This window comes from Pyrgilauda ruficollis, unplaced genomic scaffold, assembly GCF_017590135.1.
Source record: "Pyrgilauda ruficollis isolate IOZ18807 unplaced genomic scaffold, ASM1759013v1 scaffold123, whole genome shotgun sequence".
Classification (NCBI taxonomy): domain Eukaryota; kingdom Metazoa; phylum Chordata; class Aves; order Passeriformes; family Passeridae; genus Pyrgilauda; species Pyrgilauda ruficollis.
In genome coordinates this window covers 135,169-155,712 of record NW_024510655.1, presented here as the reverse complement: position 1 = coordinate 155,712, position 20,544 = coordinate 135,169, and the positions used below count along the sequence as shown (strand labels likewise).

Sequence of the window (20,544 nt, the reverse complement as noted above, 5' to 3'; positions counted from 1 at the left end):
GACGATCCAGCTTTCAGGGGATATGTCACTGGTTTTTGTGGTTTCTGGCTGGGAGTAGCAAACATAAGCCACAGCAGTTCTCCCACCATCATGCCTTTGCTCCCAGTGGCCACATGGGCAGCACACAAATGGCACCATCACATTGCCTTTGTCCAGGAAAACCATGCAGATGCAGCTTACAAGGAACATCTGCCATCTTGGTTTTGTTCCCAATAGAGAACAACTTTTTGTGGGCAAAACACCTCCTCTTTTGGTATACTGTTGCTATTAACATTGCTGTTGTTGTTGTGTGTGTCTTATTCCACTGCTTTATGCTTTCAGTAAATTGTTAATTCAACCTGTAATCTCTGCTTTTGTCTCTCCCTTACTGGAAACAGTGAGGGGAAGAGGAGTGGCATATTTGGAGTTTAATTCCAGCTGGTGTTAAAACCAGCACAGTCAGGAATACTTTGGACTCTGTGAAGCTCACAATATCTTACACCCTATCAGGGTTCTTACACTCATTTCTCTGGAAACATGTAATGTAGTTTTGATGGTGCCCACTCGGGCTGCCCTGGAGTGCCAGGCTGTAGACAGACAAGGAAGGAAAGTCACCTCTTTCATGTCAAATCCTATGTGCCTGTAGCTCAACTGTGTGACACCCCCCCCACCCCAACAAGACACTGGGGGTGACCTGAGAGAACTGGGAACTACTTAGGTACAGCTTGGATTTCTGGATTTCTCCTGGCAGAGCAGGGATCATTTTCTGAACAGATATGAAGCTCAGAGGTGCTGTTTCTGGGGCAGGAGGCACAGGGAGCATCACAAGCACCAGTAAAGTGTTGGGCTCCTTGTAGCACACTTTGTGTGCATCACCAGTGTCTTGCAGCCATTAAGATCTCGACTGAATACAGGAGCGTCTTTGCAGGGAGCAGCAGACATGAAAAGCCTCACTTCAGGGTGCATAGACTTTCCAGAACTGCCATCCTCTGTGGCTTTCATTAACTTGGCATTTTTTTTTCTATCCTTGCCTGCACCAGGCACACAGAGAGGCAGCCTTGATCCAAAACCCAAGGTGCTAGCACTTGCTGCACTGCCCAGAACCAGGACAAGCCATCCCAGCATATATGGCAGGACAGTCAGGCTTACCCAACGCTGCTCTAGCCCTCAGGTCAGTTCTCAGTATGACCCAACTTTGCTTGCTGCATGGCCTCCACAGCTGCATGTACCACATCCTCCAGGGCAGGATGATGCCAAGACAGAGCAGGAAGGAGGCAGAGCAGCCCCACTCAGCATCCCAGGCAGAGAGGCCAACCCAACAGAGATTGGGGGTACTTTGGTGCAACTGAAGCTGAAATCATAGTTTCAATACAATAAAAAAATCCCCGATTGCTGTCAGACTAGTTTGAGTGTACAAAAAATCTCTTAGTCAAACAAAATAGCATCTTGTTATTGGCCATTTATTTCAGACTTGATGAGACCACATAACTGTGCCCAGGAGCTCCATCCCTGCAGCCCCACTCCTGCACTGGCTGAAGTTGCAAGACATCAGCAACTGAGGAAGGAGGAAAGGAAGTAGTCAGACCAGATCCTCTCACCTGCACCCAACAGCAGCCTGACCCCCTGCCCAGGAGCTATGCCACTACAACAAACCCTGTTGCAAGTTTTTGAGAGTGTTTTCATCACTACATGACACTCCTGCCTTCCCGTCTCCTTCTGTTGTAGCACCCAGAGCAAAGATTATCTTTTGACATGTATTTTTATGGTGTCTCACACAAAGAAGGCCTGGCCCAAGCTGGGGACATTTAGGTAGTGGTGACAGCACACAGCTGTACCCCAAGAAGAGGAGGGCACACAGCAGTGACTGGGGGCCTGGCAGTACTTGGCCCCAGTGCTGCACCCTCCTGGGGCAGCATAGCACCGTCCTGGGGAAGCACGGTTCCCAACCTGTCTTACAGGGCCTGCCTGGCAGCTAAATTCACCCAACAGATATAAACAGAGAAGGCTGAAGCTCTCCCCATACCTGGCAGGATCTTTCCTCTTCTCTGCTGCACTGTTCCACTTGCCCTTCTCCATCTCCTGCAAGACAGCCATTTGGATGGGGGTGCTTCTGCCACCGCTGCCACTGCTGCCTCGGTGCTCCCGGCCACAGCAGTCAGGCTGGGAGCTGCCCTTCATGGCCTGGAGCTGTGCCAAGGGCACAATGTCACAGCCCTGAGGCCGGTGCCACACAGTCTGCTGCGTGATGGCATTGTAGTAGTAGAAACGGTTGTTGTTCTGGTCGAAGAGCTCCCACCACTGCTTCTGGTCTGACTGGCGCACCTTCAGGTTGGGAGGGGGCTCCCAGCTGCACTCCCCGGTGGTGAGGTTCACATACATCCGCTCCTGGGAGCGGGGCTCGATGATCTCCACCCAGTCTGAGCTGCAGGGACACAAGAGCCACATTAGTCTGGGCCAGAGCCTCAAAGCAAACAGGTTGTCTGAAGAGTCCTACAGAGATGCTGCCACTGGGCTAGGCAGCCTGGTTGCAGATCAAAGCATTGCTTGGGGCTATTCAGCAATCTAATGATTTTAGGAAAAGCCAGGGCAAGGGTTTGAGATGGGGCTGCTACAAAAGAGCAGTTCTCTGGCACAGGGAAGGGGAGGTCAGCCTCATCAGCCTGACCCACTCTCTTCCCACTCACCAGCCCAGGACTAACCCACAGGGCTGGCAAGCACAGTCTGTTGATGCTGGGATGATTCACATCAAAGGCTGGCCCAGTCACAGGAGTGCCAGCACCTGGGAGATGCAGAGTGCAGGATGCAGGAGTGTAGGGGATTTGACTTTCAGGAGCAGGGAGTATCTGCAGAACAGGATCTGCTCCTTTTGAGAGCTGCACATTCCACCTGGGGAGATGAAAGCCCTGGCTCCCAACAATGCAGGCAACCTGCACCATGTGAGTGCCTGCCTGCAGGCTCCACATGCTGTGGGGCTGGAAGGGACCTCTGGATCCCATGGACCCTGCTTGGAGCCCACACTTATCTGTCCAAAAGATATATATGGGGAATGACTGATGCATGAGACCATCTCCATTGCAGGCTCTTCCCCCTACCCCTTGGCTGATGGGACAGAGCCTTCAGCAGGCTGTAAGGTGACCCAGTGGGCAGGCACTGCTGCTGATGCATAACCCTTTGCAGCCCTAAAGAACCCCTTGAGCCCCAGGGTCCCTTATCAGCACCCATACTGGCCCAGTCGGTGAGAGCAAAGCAGGTAGTGCTGAAAGACTACTTTTCAGGCAGATCAGCACCATGGTTTTTATGCAGAGGTGTTGGGCTGCACAGCTGTCATACATGCATATCAACCGTATCACTGACACTCCAACCCTAAAGAGCTGGCCTGAGGAGCTCAGCAAAGTCAATGCCTACCCAATGCAGTAGCCCAAACCATTTTGGATAGCCCAGGTAAATGGAGGAAGGGAGTGCAAACCCAGCAAGGTTTCCCTACACAAAGGAGAGATGCTGCCTAAAATGATCCTGAACCAAGTTGTATGCTCAGCATGCTGAAAAACAACATGAGCCCCTCCTGCTCCCACACCCCAAAGCCTGGCCTCCATCCTAATGTTAGTGGAGGCTGCAAGAAAGAGGGCCTAGATAACTGAAGCTACTTTTGCTATTAATAAAAGCCATATGAAGAGGACAGGTCCAAGGCCCCTCTTGAAACCTGTTCCTGCCCAGGGGTTCATTCTGACACAGCCAACAGCTGCTCTCGAGGGAGGGTATGACAGCAGAAGCCATTACCACAGCAGAAGCAGGAGAAGGGAGATCCCAGTGCATCCCTCTCACACCCTCAGCTCCCAGCCTGCAGGTTCTCAGAAGGGTCAGGAGTGATGGTGGCAGCACTGCAGTGCCTGAAATGGCAGCCCAGCCTCCTGTGCCCAGCCCTGGCTTTCTGAGGAAGGTCAGCATGTCTCCTACCATCAGGCAAGTCTAGGTGAGGGTTTAGTCGCCCATTGCACCTCCCTGACAGAAACACTGTAGGTTTGATTGACAGCAATCAATGCTGAGCAGTTTGGCATGCACCCATAAAAAGCAGGCCAGTCCTCAAAATTGAGGAAAAGCAAGAAACACATTCCTGGAGCAGAGCCAGCCCCGGGCTGCCACACAAGCCTCAAACATAACATCAGGAACTCTGGAAAGATGTGATAAACCCAGGATTGCAGAGATAAGGCTGTAACTTGGACACACAAAAACTAAAATTAATTCATATTCCACTTCACAAGGTTAAAGAAGTTTCCTGGGGATGGTTTAAATAATACTTTTCTCTGTCCTTTCAACTCCAAGTGCTGAGGGATGCAGCAGACAGAGTGGGTGCCCACTAGCATGCAGCACCTGCTCCCACCAGCAGGATCACAGCAATGGTTTAGCTTCATCTCAGCTCCTGTGACTCAGTGTCCCCAAAACAGGACTTGCCTGCAGGCCCCATTTGCAGTGCCAGAGCAAACCCCTCCACTGCCTGAGCACAGGACAGGCAGCCTGCTGGCATCACAATGGCTCCGGGGAACTAACGCAGCCACCAGTGCCTGCAAGGCGCAGGGATTTCAACAAAACTCCCACTTGCTTCCAAAAACAAGCCATGTTCCCAAGCTGCATCCTCCTGTACCGTCACAAAGTCCAGGAGCTTCCTGTGTGTCCTGAGTAATACTTTCCAGACTTCATACTTGGGAAACAGGACACAGCTCCAGCTGCTCACTCCAGCAGGCAAAGCCCCCAAACTGTGATGGCTTGTGCCTCAAGCATGCTGATGTTTTGGGGGAGTGGCAAGGCTATTGCAGGGGTCAGCCCCCAAGCAGCAACGTGCTGTGAACAGGATGGTGCACCAGGCATGGAAAAAGCAGAAGGAAGTGTAGGGCTTTTTGTGAATAATCACACCTCATGTAGGCAGACAGATTTGGTCCCATCACAGATGGGCAGCTGGTTTTTTTATGAAGTGTTACAATAGACAGTACAGCTAAGAGCCAAGCTGCTGCGCTCTGTCCTGCAGCCTCAAGGACACAGGGGATGGACATGTACAAACTTTGCTCCTTCAAAACCAGCTTGAGCTCCTCCTGGCTGCCACTCCTGCTTGGCAAAGCCTCGGAATAAAAAATAATAGCAGTAATTTTTAAGAAACGGCGTTTCATCCTGAAAGGGCATCTGCAAGCATTTCCTGACTAGATCTTTCTCATAAGACTGTAAATGCTTTGTAGGAGGTCTAGGAAGGAATATTTTTTTTTTTTTTTTAACTACAGAGAACTGAGCAGGACCAGAAATGGAAAGGACCAGATACAGGTGAAGAGTCAGTTCAGGAAGAGCAGAGGAACCCCAAGAAGTCAAACAGCCACTCCCCCACAAGAGAGCTGGTTTTCCTGCCACCATGACCCAAGTGACAACACAGCCCAGACAGGCAAGTGCACTCCTGGGACACCACAACTTTTTCCCAAGGCTGTAAAAAGGTAAGAATAGTAGAGATGTTTGCTTAGCCAGAGCTGGCAGCTTAAGATCAGTTTGATGTGATCTGCAGCCCCACCTGTGGAAGCTGCTCAGCACCAGCTTGAGAAGGCAAACATCCACCAAGGGGAAGGGAGCACCAAGGATAGCCATGGCAATCAACTGCCTCAAGGAGTTTCACACCAGGCTGCCAACAAACCCTTCTGCATGGCTACAAGGACACCTCTTATGACTTGGTCTCCCATTTCACTTCCATGCTCTGTAATTTTTGGATTTCTGTGCTTCAAGACAAAATCCCACCTCCTTCCACCACTTCCCTTCTTTGGGATGAGCCCTGCAGAAAGTTGGGGCAGTACTAAGTCCTTCCTGGCCAAACTCGGCTCCATACCAAGTGGGATTTTTCAAGACTAATGCCCTCAATGGAGGCCTGCAGCATACTTAAAAGCCAGTCCCAAGACAAAGATGCCAGTTGTTGCCATTATCAGAGATGAGTCATCTAGCTAAAGACATGCCAATGCCAAAACTAAGTGCCTTGCTAACAGGTCCTCCTTGAGGAGGAGGAATGCAGTTTGGCCATCACGCACAGAGTGAAGTATAATTCCCAGAGATTGGTCATGGTGTGAAACCAGCCAAAGACAGGGAAGTGTGTGCAGGGCTACCTGCTGTAGCAATCAACTGGGGCGATGGGGATGGGCATCTGAAATTATCCACCCCACAGAGACGAGTTCAGAGCCTCTTTCACTTGCTTAATGGAGCATAGGACAAAGGACCAATGAAAAGGAGCAGAAGCAGTCATACAGAGAATGATGGCATGTTCATCATCATAAGTCCTCTAAAAGGAGGCCCCTGAAGCAGACCATGGCAAGCCAGTTCAGGAGTGGGTACCACCCCAGAGGCTCCACTGCTGTTGACTTTGCAGCTCCTCTGTGGGTCTAGGCTCCTGGCTGACTGAAGAACAGCACGGACGGTATTCAAGAAATCAAACATCAACACAGATTTTTTTTTTAAGACAATCATGCTTGCCCCTTCTGCACAACAGGCAAACCCATCTCAGAAAAATTCACTTAGTACAGACGCTGAGAAACCAAGTGCAACCTCCAGGTGGCTCTGATTCACTCAGATTTGCGTATCAAAGCCAGGACAAGGCTGTAAAACTCATCTCTACCCTTGAGCTGCAGAGAGCCTCCAGAAGGTCTCTAGCATCAGCTCCTTATGGTAATCCTCCCTTCAGCTGAGTGAGACAATTCAGGCTTTATTCACTGCCTTCTCTCAGCTGAATCCAGAAAAGCTGTAATTTACATCCTAGGATGAAAAAAGTACCCAAAACAAACATCTCCCTCCTACACACACACACTCGATAACTTCTTTTGAATACCCATGCCTCCTTCTAACAAAAATTATAGAGAAACAAAAGTAAATATAACATCAGGCTGCTCATAAAACTCTCCTGCTCCTTAAAATAAGCACTATGCAAACAAACCAATCTCTGCTTTGCCAAAGACAGACCACACTGTGAAAATCCAGAACAAATGCTGATTGCTCAAAGCCTGTCAGCTCTTGCCTCTTTCCTGGCTTTCCCAAACTTTCCCCCAGCCCAGGTACCAGCATTGCTGGTTCCATCTTGCTGCCGTTAGCCTCTTGATTCATCCCAAATCCAGAGCAGAACAGACAGCAAAGAGGCAGCTCAGTCTACGGGAGCAGGTTGGGGCAACACCAAAATTACCAGCAAACTCCCCCAAGATCCTGTCTCAGAGAGAAAAGGACTTTCAGGACACAGGTGAGATGTCTTAGGGTCTCTGCAAAAGGAGAGAGGAGGGGCATAATGAAGGACAGACACCATGACAAGCCATGCCACAATGATAATCAGCTAAAAATAAAGTCCAGAACAGTCTCAAAGGCATAAGGCCCAACAGCCCAAGACCAGTACCTGGGCCTTGGGTGGGATGGATACACAGGCATCTTAGAGCTCTCTATGTCAGCAGGAAGGAGGGAGGGCAGCACAGGCACTCCCACACCAAACTTCATGTTTCTCCATCATCCACTCTGTGCTAAGTGTTGTCCTCTAGGTTAGGACTGATTTGGATCCTGAAATCACTCCCTGGAGCCACGCAGAGTGCCCCAAGGGGAGGGGAAGACAGAAGGGCTTGAACTGCTGCTCATCCCCACCCCATCCTTCAGCCCCCCTCCCCCATCACAGGATGGGCAATTCTGCAACAGAGGGAAGACCAAGGGACAGAAAACTTGTTTTCATGGCTTTGAGACAAAACACAAAGCATTTGCTGGATGGACACTCTGAGCAGAAGGAGGTCATGTACTAGAGACATAGGCACCAGGGGACTGCCTCGTAACCAGCAGACCAACAATGAAGGAAACTGCACGTGAGGGCAGGAGGAGCAGTAAAATCCATTCATGTTAAAAAAAATCTTGGTGATGCAGACCAGGTACAGGTCTTCACCGGAGAGATACCTGCTGCTTCCCTGGAGGCCAAGGGTCTCTCACTTCTCTCTGTCTCCAAATTGTCATTGAGGGTAAGCACCTTGCCTGTGTTATGGCTAGAGACCAGCTGTGGCCACTGCAACCTCAGCAGAAGGCAAAAGACAAGTCAAAAAACATTCAGAATCAAGAAGTTTCCAGGGGCTTCCCTCTACTCTTTGCAATGATCCACAGGCTGGCCAGGGACACACATCTGGCAGGCAGCCTCGCCTGCCTATCTGTCACAGCCAGCCCATGGGTTTCACACGCTGAGGAGCAAAATCATTTGTGGAGCTTGAGACCCAGGACACAGCAGAGAAGTTAGCTAGCCTCCCTGGGCTATGGGACCTGCCTCGATACCCTACACAGCTCTCAAGCTGCTGTGACAGCATGCCTTGGGTCTCTTCTGCCATTATGGCTGGAGTTTTCATTTTGCAGGTCAGAGCACAAGCCCAAAACTACAGCACTTAAACAGCCTCCCTGAAGCTCTGGTTTCCCCCAGATGAAGTAGCACCTCCTAAGCTCAATGAAAGCTTCAGCACAGTTATTTTTCCTTTTAAGGGTCTGAGCATTTAAGAACAAGTTGCAGAAGAAAAAAAGAAACTGGCAGTCTTCATCCCCTCTCCTTCCAAAATGTGCTGCGTGCATCCACAGCTGCATCCAAACCACAGCTCTGGAAGGCAGGCAGCGGCGGGGGGAAGCTTGGTGCCAGCAGGATGGTCCCTGCCCAGGGGACACAAGGCGCCCTGGCAGGAAGCTGAGACATGGCACAGCTCGGTGCTGGCCTCTTACCTGCACAGCCTTAGGCTGCATCAATCCCAGGACATGTGGTCAGGTCTGTCGTTGGACTGGGACCAGGACTGAGACCAATACTAGCACCACAGTACCTGACAGTGACTGCATCCCACCTCAACATGCTCATAACTAGACTTTGTCCCCAACAGACAGGATTTAAATGGGAAAACTTAGAGCAAAAATATTTTACAGTTGCTTAGGTAAAGGCATTACAGGACAACCTGCCAGTTCAGCAACAAACGATGACCACGGCTGGGATGCATACTGTTTACCTTCCACCCCTGGTGCTCCCCCATGGCAGCATGTTGGGCTCAGCCCCAAGGAGGCAGCCTGATGCCTTCCCATTGCTCCCATGGTGATGCCCCTAGTTTCAGGGAGGATTCATGCAGGCACACTGCAAGCATCACCACGGTCTTCCCACCTGTACAGGGTCCCACCAAAGGGGGCAGCAGGACTCATGCAAAGTCATCACCAGATGCACCAGCCACATCCTTCCAGGAGTGTAAATCTCTGCAGGCAGGTACCCAGGGTAATAGATCTGCTTTCTCCACATCTTCTTGGGACACATGAATCTAAGACACATGATACCAGCTGAAGCAGACCTGAGCTTCATCCTCTTCTGAGACTGTATGCAGGCACCAAGTCATACAGGATCTGCCCACAATGGTACTCAAAGCAGCTAAGAGCCTCCCCGCATGAATGAAACTCTAAAATCAGGTCTGGGCTGTTTGTGTTTCTTTAACGAGGATGCATACAAACAAAAGGAAAGGATGGAGATGGAACCCCTGAGTCTCCAGTCTTCTCAATGGGCCACAGTACCTCTTAGCACTACCTGCTGATTGAAACCCTGGTCAGTGGCTAGAAAGCTGAACATGGCTCCACAGACCGATAAGACCCCAATACTTCTTGGCAGCTGTTGAACAGAAGTAAACTAGACCTGAAGCAGGATGATATTTCCCAATGCTGACAAAACTGCACCATGTGTGAAGAGCATCATGCTCTTAAGCTGCAGGTATGAGTTGAAGAAGTTGTACCTTCCAAAATGAGGAATGGCAAGAGCCCGGAGCCCTGGAGAAACAGCATATACCAAGTGCTCTCTCTGGGCCAAAGCAAGCAACATCACATCAATGATATCCCTGCTATTTCAAGGACACAGCAGCAGTCACTGCCCTGTCATCCTACAATTACTGACAAAGGTCTTGATTTATCTGGCTTGCTGTCCAGCTGCTTCAGGACTGAGAGTTACTCTTCACTGCCTCCTATGTCACCACTACTGATTTCAGGGATTCCTCCCAGCATTGCCACAAAGCCCTTGCAACCAGGGGTCCAGCACAGCAGCTGTTGCCTCAGACAGTTGACGCCAAAGAAAGCAGTCTGGGAATAGGACACTCTCCGATCAGAAGTTGTTTTAGAAAAGCCACATTACCACATAAACCCAGTAATTGCTCCAGTACCCTGGGAGCAACCCAGAACCTGCACACTGTGGAAGGACTGAGCAGGACTCAGCAGTGACTGATCTTCGTCATTTCTGTACATGGATCATCCTGGGCTCAGTGACACAACAGGCACTGCACAGACATAAAACACACTGCAGTGCAGCACAGATTCCCCATACAGGAGGGCAAAAGAACAACCATTCTTGTGCCATCTTCACTGAAGGGAAGAGAGAACCCATAGCAGCCAGAATAGAGCAAAGTAAGTAGCCAGCTCCCAAGGCTCATTTGCATCACGCACAGGGATAGTTTTTTGCTGCAGAAGGGAACACTGAGTAAGGACAATGAAATATTTACACAGATTTCTGAACAGTGTCAGAGGGTGAAGACGGGGAATACAGAAACAGAAAAGATACTTCCAGAACCAGCAAAGGGAAACCCATCAGCCAGGTCCGCAGGACCAAACAGCCACCATAGTGAGGGCATGCAGGGTTGGGGACTTAAGGACCTCTCAAGACACCCACCTCTGATCAAAAATAATTCCACCAGATCATCAAAAAAACATGACAACCATAGCTTTTCTAAAGGCAGAACATGAGCTGGCAGTGGTCAGGAACAGCAGACTGAGACTGTAATTACAGGGTGGAGAACCTGCACTGCCAGACCATGCACAACTGGACAGTCTCACCCCAGGTGTCAACAGAGGATGCCCTACAAACAGCCAGATCACAGAGCATAGTGCTTTCAAGCACCACTCAGCAAAGCTACATATCTGAGGCAGCTAAAATTCTAGAAGTGTGACATTAGCAAAATGATGGCCCTCTGTCTATTAATTTAAAGGGCTACCAGTCATTTATGAGCTGAAAAACAGGGTCCCTTGAAAACTCATGCACAACATAGCCACAGACAGCAAGGGATCAAGTCATTCCTCAGATAGCAGAGTCCACAAAACACTGTGGGCTAAAAGCACAAAACAAATATAAGTGTTTCATCATAACTTCTTTAGGGTTATTCGTTCTTCAGCAAATCTCTCCAGCTGCAGCTGTCTCTGCCAATTCTGTTGGAAAAAATCATGAGAGAACAGATGCAGTGAAACTCTTGGAAGTATTAGCTGTCCAACATTGTTATGTGTGACTCAAGTTAACCACTACAATACCAGGCTAGCAGAGGAATTTGGTTGCAAGTCAAAGGAAAGAATAGGAGCACACTGGCAGCAAGTCAAAGCAACAACTGTCTTCAAACAAACAACTCTCTCCCGTCCTCCTGTGAGATGCCATCAGGAAGCTCATCCCAACAGGACTCTGTGCAGAGGAGCCACTTCAGTGTCAAGATTTTCAGTCCAAAACACATCAATTTCCTCTGGCAAAGAAGGAGAGATAGTAAGTAAATAGCTGAAAACCTCAGGCACAAAGTTCATAAGCTCTTTATAAAACAATAAGCAAGAAAAATAAATATATAATGGAAAAGAGGTTCTTCCATTTGTTTCGCCTATAGGAATTGCTGAACTACAAGCACATCAGACACAACAGAGTCAGGATGTTGCAAAGCCAAATGCACTGTACCCACAGCATTGGTCCCTCCTGCAACCCCAGAGCCTCCCCTCCTGCATGCCTGCCCCACAGGGAAGCATATGGGTCCCTACTCTACGCACAGCTCCAGCTCTGGAAAGCTCACCTATCCCTAAGTGAATTCTTAGTTTGGGATGAAAAACACAGCCCATGTTTGACTATTTTATCTTGTCTTTTATTCTTATCTAAAATTAAAAAAGCTTCCTCCAAAAGGAAAGGTATGCTTAACTGATGCCCCAAACTGACATTCTTTTCCTGATTGTCTCTACAACATCACAGGGCGAGTCACATCCCTTGAGCTGTGTTTCAGCTTCTGTTTTGTCTGTTACACACTTGCCTTTGCAAGACCAGCAGTGACTACAGTAACACCTTGAACTCCAAGTAAACCAAAATACTAGTTATCTATAGTTCCAGTGCTTTGTCATTAACAAGCTCTGGCTTGATTTAATGAGAAACAAAGACTGAAGTGTTCGCCTTTGCCTTAAAATACAGTCACAGCTTTTTTAAAACTGAACATCTCTTCAATCCCACAGATGTAAGACTTCACAAAATAAAGTGCAATTAGTTAAAGCTCCAAATTTGCCTTTGCTCTCACCATGTCATAGAAACAAAGGTGGGATTAACCAGGGAAGACCTAATTGTGGTCTTCAACACACTCATGAGAGGACATGGAGGGGCAGGTACTAACCTGTTCTCTCTTGTGATCAGTGACAGGACTTGAGGAAACAGCATGAAGTCAGAGGAGGTTTAGGCTGGATATCAGGAAACTTTTTCACCCAACAGGTGGCTGAGCACTTGAACAGGCTCCCCAGGGTACCAGTCACAGCACCAAGCCTGTCTGAGCTCAAGAAGAATTTGGACAACGGTCTCAGGCACAGAGTGGATAACTGGGGTGTCCTATGCAGGGCCAGGAGGTTGTAGACTCTGACCCCAATGGGTCCCACCCAACTCAGCATATTCTATGATTCCCAAGAGTCCACAAGAAGGCAGCTCGTGGCCAATAACTGCATCAGTCACTGAAGGCTCTCAAAAAGGGTCTCCATTGTTTCTTGGAAATGCTCAGGAAAAACCAGCTGGGCTGCAGAAGGAGGCAGTCCTGCATGGCACATGATGCCTCCCCAGGAAGACTCAGCACTTGGCAGCACCTCTGGAGGTACTACCTTGAACAGACCCTCCCAAGAAATGGGGAGAGCAGCAATAAAAGAAGGATGCAGTCGCGCACTGTGGACATCACAATTACTCCTTGCTTTGGACAAACCTTTTGCAGGGCATATGTTCATTTCTTCAGCCTCTCCAAGGAGGTCGGTAGGATAAAGAATTCCCTGGTTTCACTGTATCTTTTTTCTCAGTTAATGACAGTAGGCTATCAATCCAGCAGGTCAGCGAGATCAGGGAAAGTGCGATATCAAAGACAGTGACATTCGAAGCCGCAAGTTTCAAGACTGCCAAAAAAACTTTCAAGTCGGTGAGGAAAGGGAGGGAGGGTTGTACAGTTAATATCTACACTTCAGCAGAAGAAAAGTGAACTCCCCGAATGAGAGGAGACAGGTCTGGCAAAATAACTCCTTCCTCTGGAGGGATGAAACTGGAGAACTGTGACTTGTGTACACCCAGAACCAGAGCTGGGGACCAACTCACGACCCTGGTTGGAACCCACTGCAGCTCTTCACAGATGCTCAGGCTGAAGTGGAACCACCCTCTTAAGGAAAAGCCCAGGTTTCACCTTTTCCACAGCTCTTTAAAAGGTTCCAAAAACCACACTGGTGATGGTACTTTTGACACAGTTCCAATTCAAAGAAGATTCATGCAGGCACATGCTAAAGCACTCTGGGGTTTTAAACACCACTAAATTCAACTAGTGCCAAGAACAGTTGAGCTGCAAGTTTAAATACTCAGTTTATCTTGTTTGAATAACCAGGAGATAAGCAAAGAAATCATGCAGACCAGAGCTTGGCCCAGATCATGTCTGATTTGCACCAGGTTCTCCCCTTCACCAAGTCAGTCTGAGATAAACACTTAAGCTGCTTTGCATAGCTGGAGGAGTAAATATGTATCATCTGTTTGTCCTGGTTTAAAGGAAGGGAGAACAATGAAAAAGAGAAAAAAAAAGAAACTGAATTAAAAAGAAAATTGAGACATGACTTTCTTATAAATGGCACAAAAGAGACAGTGCAGTGGGTGGCTGCAGAGCTGGCAGCACTAGACAGGATCTCCAGACAAAAAAAAAAACAAAAAAACAAAAAGCCAGGAAATCCGCAGTGTCACTTCTCCCCACAATTGATTTTAAATGAGCTTATTCCTTGCACTTGGTCCATGAGGAAGAAGCAGCTTCCTGGCTACGATAGGGGGAAACACAGTTATTAATAGCATCACAATGAGCAAGTAGCAGAAGTTATGTTGCAGCCCTGGAAGATCTTGGCTGGTTCAAGGAAATATGTGTTGCCATGGCAGAAATTGCTATACATGGTAACAGTGAACAGTGGGGTGAGAACAATACACTTCTTGATTTGGTGCCCAAAACCAAGAAAACAAAAATGCTGGTTTTTTCTTTTGTTTTCTCCCACCAAATCCCACACATTTATTAGCTTGTGTTCAGTCCAGAACTGAGCTTTTCACTTTCAACAGTGGCACGGAAGATAGCAAAAAAGAGACAAATTCAGGAAGACATTAAAGCAGGCACCACTCCCTGTCCTTCTGCAGTGGCATGGCTGATGGACAGGGGCAGAAACTGCATCACATTCAACTTTGCTTTTTATTTGATATCCATCTAGACAGTCTTAATTTGCCAAACAATATGCACCCAATACATCGTATTTGCTACTGATAAAAAAAATAAGAGCAAATAACTGAAGCACTTAAAGCAAGGCCTCTTCCAAGATGGGATGACCTGACATTCAATATCCAGCATGGCAGCAGATCACAAGGACGCTGTGCTATTCTGTCCTTTGCTTTCCTCTTTGCAGTTCCCAGCCTCCTCTTCCCTTACTGCAGCACTGCCAAGCACAGAGCACACACAGAGTGCTGATACTTTCCAGAACTGTCTGTTACCCTCAACTCATTCCTGAATTTCAGTGCTCAGGATTTCTTCCCTCATTTGCTCTTCCCCAGCCACTACTTTCACCCCCATTTCTAGATCAGGTACAAACACTGTGAGCAGCAGAGATCCCAGCCTGGCTCCCCCAGGACTTTCCTCCTCTGTAAAGTCTGACCACCCTCATCTTTGCAACATGATCTTTTAACCATTTATTCACCCATGATAGACTTTTCCTTGACACCCTGTGCTGAAACATTTCAGTGAGGTCCACTAGACCACTCCACTTGATCATGCCTGCCATATACTTGGAAACACCTTCCAAGTACCAGTGGAGTCACGTAGCTCAGTTTTTAGCAATACTGGCTCTTCCCCAACATGTCACACCTATTTACGTTCTCACTTAATGCTGGTTTCTGGAAAATTTGAAATGTAAGACATGCACCTTTGGTAAAACCAAGTGCCCCTTCCATTCTGCCTACAGGTGAGACACTAAGAGGTTTGTTAAGCAAAATATGTAAGCCGGGTAAGGTCCATTCTGCATCTTCTCCCTCACTGCTCAAGAACCCACACATGTATTACAGATGTTAAAGGCAGATGGCTGGCTGTTCTTCCTAGTAACTATTTCAGACTGACTGTCTATAAGTTTACCCAAATACTTTTTCAACCTGATGATGCCTTTTGCATCCGCGACCCCCAAGAACACTGAAACCAGAAGTTCATCACAGATTGTGTAAAATAAATGGCCTTCCTCTTATCTGCTACAAACCAATCTCCTTTAGGTTTCACCAACTGCCCATAGTTCTAGGGCCACAGACTTGGTAGAAAAAATTCAACTTATCCATAGAAAGGGGAAACACTGTCCTCAACTTTTAAAAAGTTAGAAAGGAGGACCCTGGGAACTACCAGCCTGTCAGCCTCACCTCTGTACCTGGGAAGATGATGAAACAGACCCTCCTGGAAGCTCTGCTAAGGGCAGGGAGGTGATTCAGGACAGCCAGCATGGCTTCACCAAGGGCAAGTCCTCCCTGACCAACCCCGTGGCCTTGCACAGTGGCATAGCTCAGTAGACAAGGGAGGGGACAGAGATGTCATTTATATGGACTTCTTAAAGCCTTTGACACAGATCCCCACAACATCCTTCTCTCTAAATTGGAGAGATTAATTTGATGAGTGGACTGTTAGATGGATAAGAAAGTGGTTGGACACTCACATCCAAACAGTAGTGCTCAATGGCTCAGAGTCCCAATGGACATTAGTGACAAGTGAGGTCCCTCGGGGTCCCTATTGGGACCAGTGTTGTTTAATAGCTTCATTAGTACATGAGGGGAACAAGTGTACACTCAACAGGTTTGCAGACGACACTCCTGAAGGACAGGGCCATCCAGAGGGACCTGGACAAACCTGAGAAGTGGCCCACGGGAATCTCTGAGGTTTAACAAGGCCAGATGTTGGTGCCACATCTGGGCCGGGTATCAGTCCCAGCACTGATCCAGACTGGGGCAGGAACAGATTGAGAGCAGCCCTAATGAGAAGGATTTGGGGGATGCTGGTGGATGAGAGGCTGCACACGCCTGGACGTGTGTGCAGCACCCAGACCAACCATGTCCTGGGCTGCGTCAAAAGAAGTGTGGGCAGCAGGTCAAGGGAGGGCATTCTGCCCCTCTGCTCTCCTCAGGTGAGGCCCCACCTGCAGTGCTGCATCCAGCTCTGCAGTCCTCAGTGCCAGACAGACACGAACCTGCTGGAGCCAGTCCAGAGGAGGCCACCAGGTTGATCAGGGGGACGGAGCACCTCTCTTAGGAGGAAAGGCTGAGAGAATTGTGTTTGTTCAGCCCGGAAAATAGGAGGCTTAGGGGTGACATAATTGAAGCCTTCCAGTTCCTAAGGGGGCTTACAAGAAAGATGGACAGGGACTTTTTACAAGCGCATGCAGTGACAGGACAAAGAGGAATGGATTCAAACCGAGAGTAGGTTTCGATTAGATACTTCTTTGCTGTGAGGGTGGTGAGGCACTGGAATGGGTTTGCCCAGAATAATCATGGATGCCCATTCCCAGAGCTGTTCAAGGCCCGGCTGAATGGAGCTCTGAGCAACCTGGCCTAGTCCAAGATCTCCCCTGTACATGACAGGGAGTTGAAAGCAGGTAATCTTTAAGACCCCTTCTAACCCAAACCATTCTCTATTACCTTCATGACTTTGCATACCTTGATCCTGCTATGCAAGACTTTTCCAAACCAAGGAATCACAAGTTTTACACTCTCTCCTCATAAGGCAGCTGCTCTGTCCTTTAGTAATTTTAATTATCTTCACTACAGTCTCTCTAACACACTGTCTTTCTCACAATGCAGAAATCAGAACAGCATGCAGTCTCCAAGACAAGAACAAACTGTTAAAGAGGGTCAAATTGATGCCCTCTGCTTCAGTATCAACTCCCTTGCTGATGGTGACCAAAACTGATTGGTTTCTTTGGCAAACATCCCAGACAGAACTGATGATTTCAGAGAACTGTCAATGACTCCAAGCTCCTTCTCAAGCTATAACTACTAGTTCCAAGCTGAGTATCAAACAGGTCCAGTACAGATAATTTTTCCCTGTTCACCATGTTTTCCTACACTGAAGCTTATCTATCATTTATCAGTCCATTTCCTCAGTTCTGTGAGGTTCTTATGGATTCCCTCACCATCAGTGCGCTATCCAACCCACTGAAGAAACTGAGGATCCTCTGCAAACCTGGGAATGTCACTGCACTCACCTGAGGTTACCCATAAGGTGCAAAACACTCACAGCACCAGTTTCTCAGGCCTTGCTGCTGACTTCCCCAGACTGGAAAATGACCAGTAAGCCCTACCCTTTGCAGTCTGTGCTTTCACCAGCTCTTTGTCCATAACAAAGATTTCCTCCATGCCCATGGCAACTTTCTTCAAAGCCTTTGGCAGAGAAACTTGCCAAAGGCTGTCTGAAAACACAGACACATGAAGCCTAGTGGTCCTGATCCCAGCATGCTCCTCAACCTCCAGCAGATCCATGAGGCAGAGGCAGGGCTTGCCTTTACAACAGCCTAACACTGCTCCAAGCAGTGTTAGACATTGGTCACGTCTTCAGCAAACTTGTTCTTCGTTGCAGAGACTTAGGCACAGGGGTCAGACCCAACAGTCCATGAAACCCTGAATACTCTTCACAGCCCTTCCCTAGCAGTGCACATGGACAAATACTGAGCCACTTCTCCAATTTCCTCAAGACTCTCAACCTTTAAAAATGCTACTGCATTTGCCACCACCAACTTATGTGATACCAAGGGCACTTTAGCAGCAGGATACATATGAAAGTATCTCAGCAATTTCAGATTTAAGATGCTTTGGCACTCTTGAGTAAATGCTATCTGTTCCTTAGTTTCTTATCAGTTCCTCTTTTGCTCTCAAGCTATTTCTACTGATGTTCAATGCGAGACAACTTCTCCGGCAGTTCTTCTGTAGCAAGCTTGAAGTTTGCAAAGCTCCTCCACAGGAGTCAAGATGGCCAAAAATGGTTAAGATTTTTCTGTGATAGCTTTATCTTCTGTGCCTCTCACACTTTGATCTCTTCTGCTGCCAGTTTCCAAAAGGTTTCAATGCATTTGAAAGTTTAATATTTGGCAAATTCACTCCTCAAAAGTCTTAATCTGGCCCACCTTATTTTGATTTTACATGTAATCTGTTTATTTGGTCTTCTTGCTTGGATACAACTTTCCCTTTTTGGTAAGCCTGCTTGTCATTCCACTGTCCTTCTTTCCCCTGCACATTTCCCTTTTTTTGTGTCTTTCTTTAAAAGGCCAAACAAAAAAGTCTGATCTGTTCTTGGTGGAGGTACCCATTCTTCTGAGCTGGTAATATAATCACTAAATATTTTCTATGCCACCTCAGTTGCGATCAGCTCCTCTTTAGCCAAGGAGCGGATCTCAGGTTTTGTACAAGACAGCAAACAGCCCCTTTTTAGCAGACTCAGGAGTAAACACCAGCTCTGGGGCGAGGCAGACAAGTCTCATTTATTTTATTTTTATGCTGCCAGTCATAAAGATCCCATCATAACCCCAGGCTTCGCATTACTATGACTATTCAGCACATATGTGCTGAGTTTTCACAGGTAACTGCATATTCACAGTTTCCAGATGCCCAAAACTAGATGTTTTTCCACCTGGAAACACGTTACATAAACAAAGCACCTCCTGAGGCACCCACCAGGTGAGAGGCAGAGGGGTCAAGGCTTCTCCTTCCCAGGAGGAATGCAGGATGACATCAAAGGGCAGAAAAGATTTCAGGAGAGCAGCACCCTGCAACAGCACCTCCCTTCCAAGGAACTGCCACAGCTTAGACCTTCTCCCTTGTTTATTTTCAGCCCTATTGAGTGCAGAGCTGTAGCCAAGGTTGAGGCCAGCTAGACCTTGGCAGGAGATGTACATGAGACAAAAAGCTGGGCCGAATGGCTAACAAACTGCAAAACAAGTTTAGTCAGCAACAGGTTTTAGTCTAAAAAGTAAAAGCATCATGGATCAATTATTGCCTGAAGCACAGTAAAAGTGAGGATTACATCTCTCAGCTGTTCATTCCTTTTCTCATCTTCTCTCACAGCTTAGCAAACTGTGAAGTTGAAAGATGAAGCTCAATACTGTCCTGCATCTTGAGCAACACAGAGAGCTCTGCTACAACAGAGCTGCACCCAAGAAGGGGCTGGCTGAATGCCCCCTGCAGCAGCACCCAGTTTTCACAGTCAGCCACCCCAACATTTCTTTCTGTCCATGGGCCCACATACTGCCTGTCCTAATGACAGGCCACACTACCCAGAGAGCCAACAGAGCAGTCCAAGCTCTAGCACAGACACATCCCACTGTTAAAGCTCTTCATACCACAGTTCGCATTTGCCTTTCCCAGGGCAAACACCCACACCATTTAGGAAGGTTTACAACTATAGATCTATAGGGAAAGCAAAACAGATTCCTACCATAAGAAACAGACCCAAAATGGTAGTTTCTGGGGAATACTGTTAATTCATCTAAAGTCCCTCAAATCTCTGCAGTCCGTAAAACCTCTGGGTTTAAGCCAGGTCCAGCTGGAATTTGAAGGTCAAGAAAGCTGCACTGCTGGCAGTTCCATGACGAATTTGTCTGTTCTCCAACCACCCGCATGCTCTTTCTTGAAGAAATAACCACCGTTGCAAGCAGCAGAGGCTTGAGCAAAGCAACAGGAATTAACTGCATGCCCTCCTCTGCCTGCACCAAGGGCCCAACACGTGCAGGTCCCAGCAGCCCAGCTCCACTTTGGAGTTGGTGCCATGTGCCCTGGCAAGACCAAGGTAACAGAGCTGTCTGGGCCAGCTGCAGAGGCTATTTTATGTCTCATCCAGAGTACGAGATGTACCTTGTATCAGGAGACACCCTAAAATAGAAAACTTTGCTCCTCCCCAGTGAGATTCCACAGCAGCTCAAAACCAATACCTCTGGAGCTCAGCTCACCACCTGAGCCATCCAGGCCAGATCACAACAACTACTGGAAGATATTAATTTTTGCATTTCCAGCTGAACTCTGGGTAGTTTCACTAAATCATTTGGTGATCACTATGCTGTTCCCTCTTTCCCATCTGAAGTCTTTGCTTCCTGCTCCAGGGAGAGTGGGATGGACTAAGCAGCCCAAGGTGAAACTTCCCTGTAGCCCCACAGCAAGTACACTGAACACCAGGCACCCAAAAAGCTTTTCTCCATGTACAGACAGCTCTCACAGCTCAGCAGCAGCTTTGTTTATCTAAAGAGAAAATAGTGAGTGATTTC

At 48.0% G+C, this 20,544-nt stretch overlaps 1 protein-coding gene across 2 annotated transcripts in view; it reads right to left on the bottom strand.

Annotated features, from left to right (window-relative positions):
• Nucleotides 1-20,544, bottom strand: part of LOC121365897 (rho GTPase-activating protein 39-like) — a 54,939-nt gene that overhangs the window by 26,527 nt on the left and 7,868 nt on the right. For both annotated transcript variants that reach the window (XM_041490461.1, XM_041490462.1), the window contains exon 2: nt 2,003-2,401. In XM_041490461.1, coding sequence (XP_041346395.1) covers nt 2,003-2,401 — 399 coding nt within the window. The remainder of the gene's footprint in view (nt 1-2,002; nt 2,402-20,544) is intronic.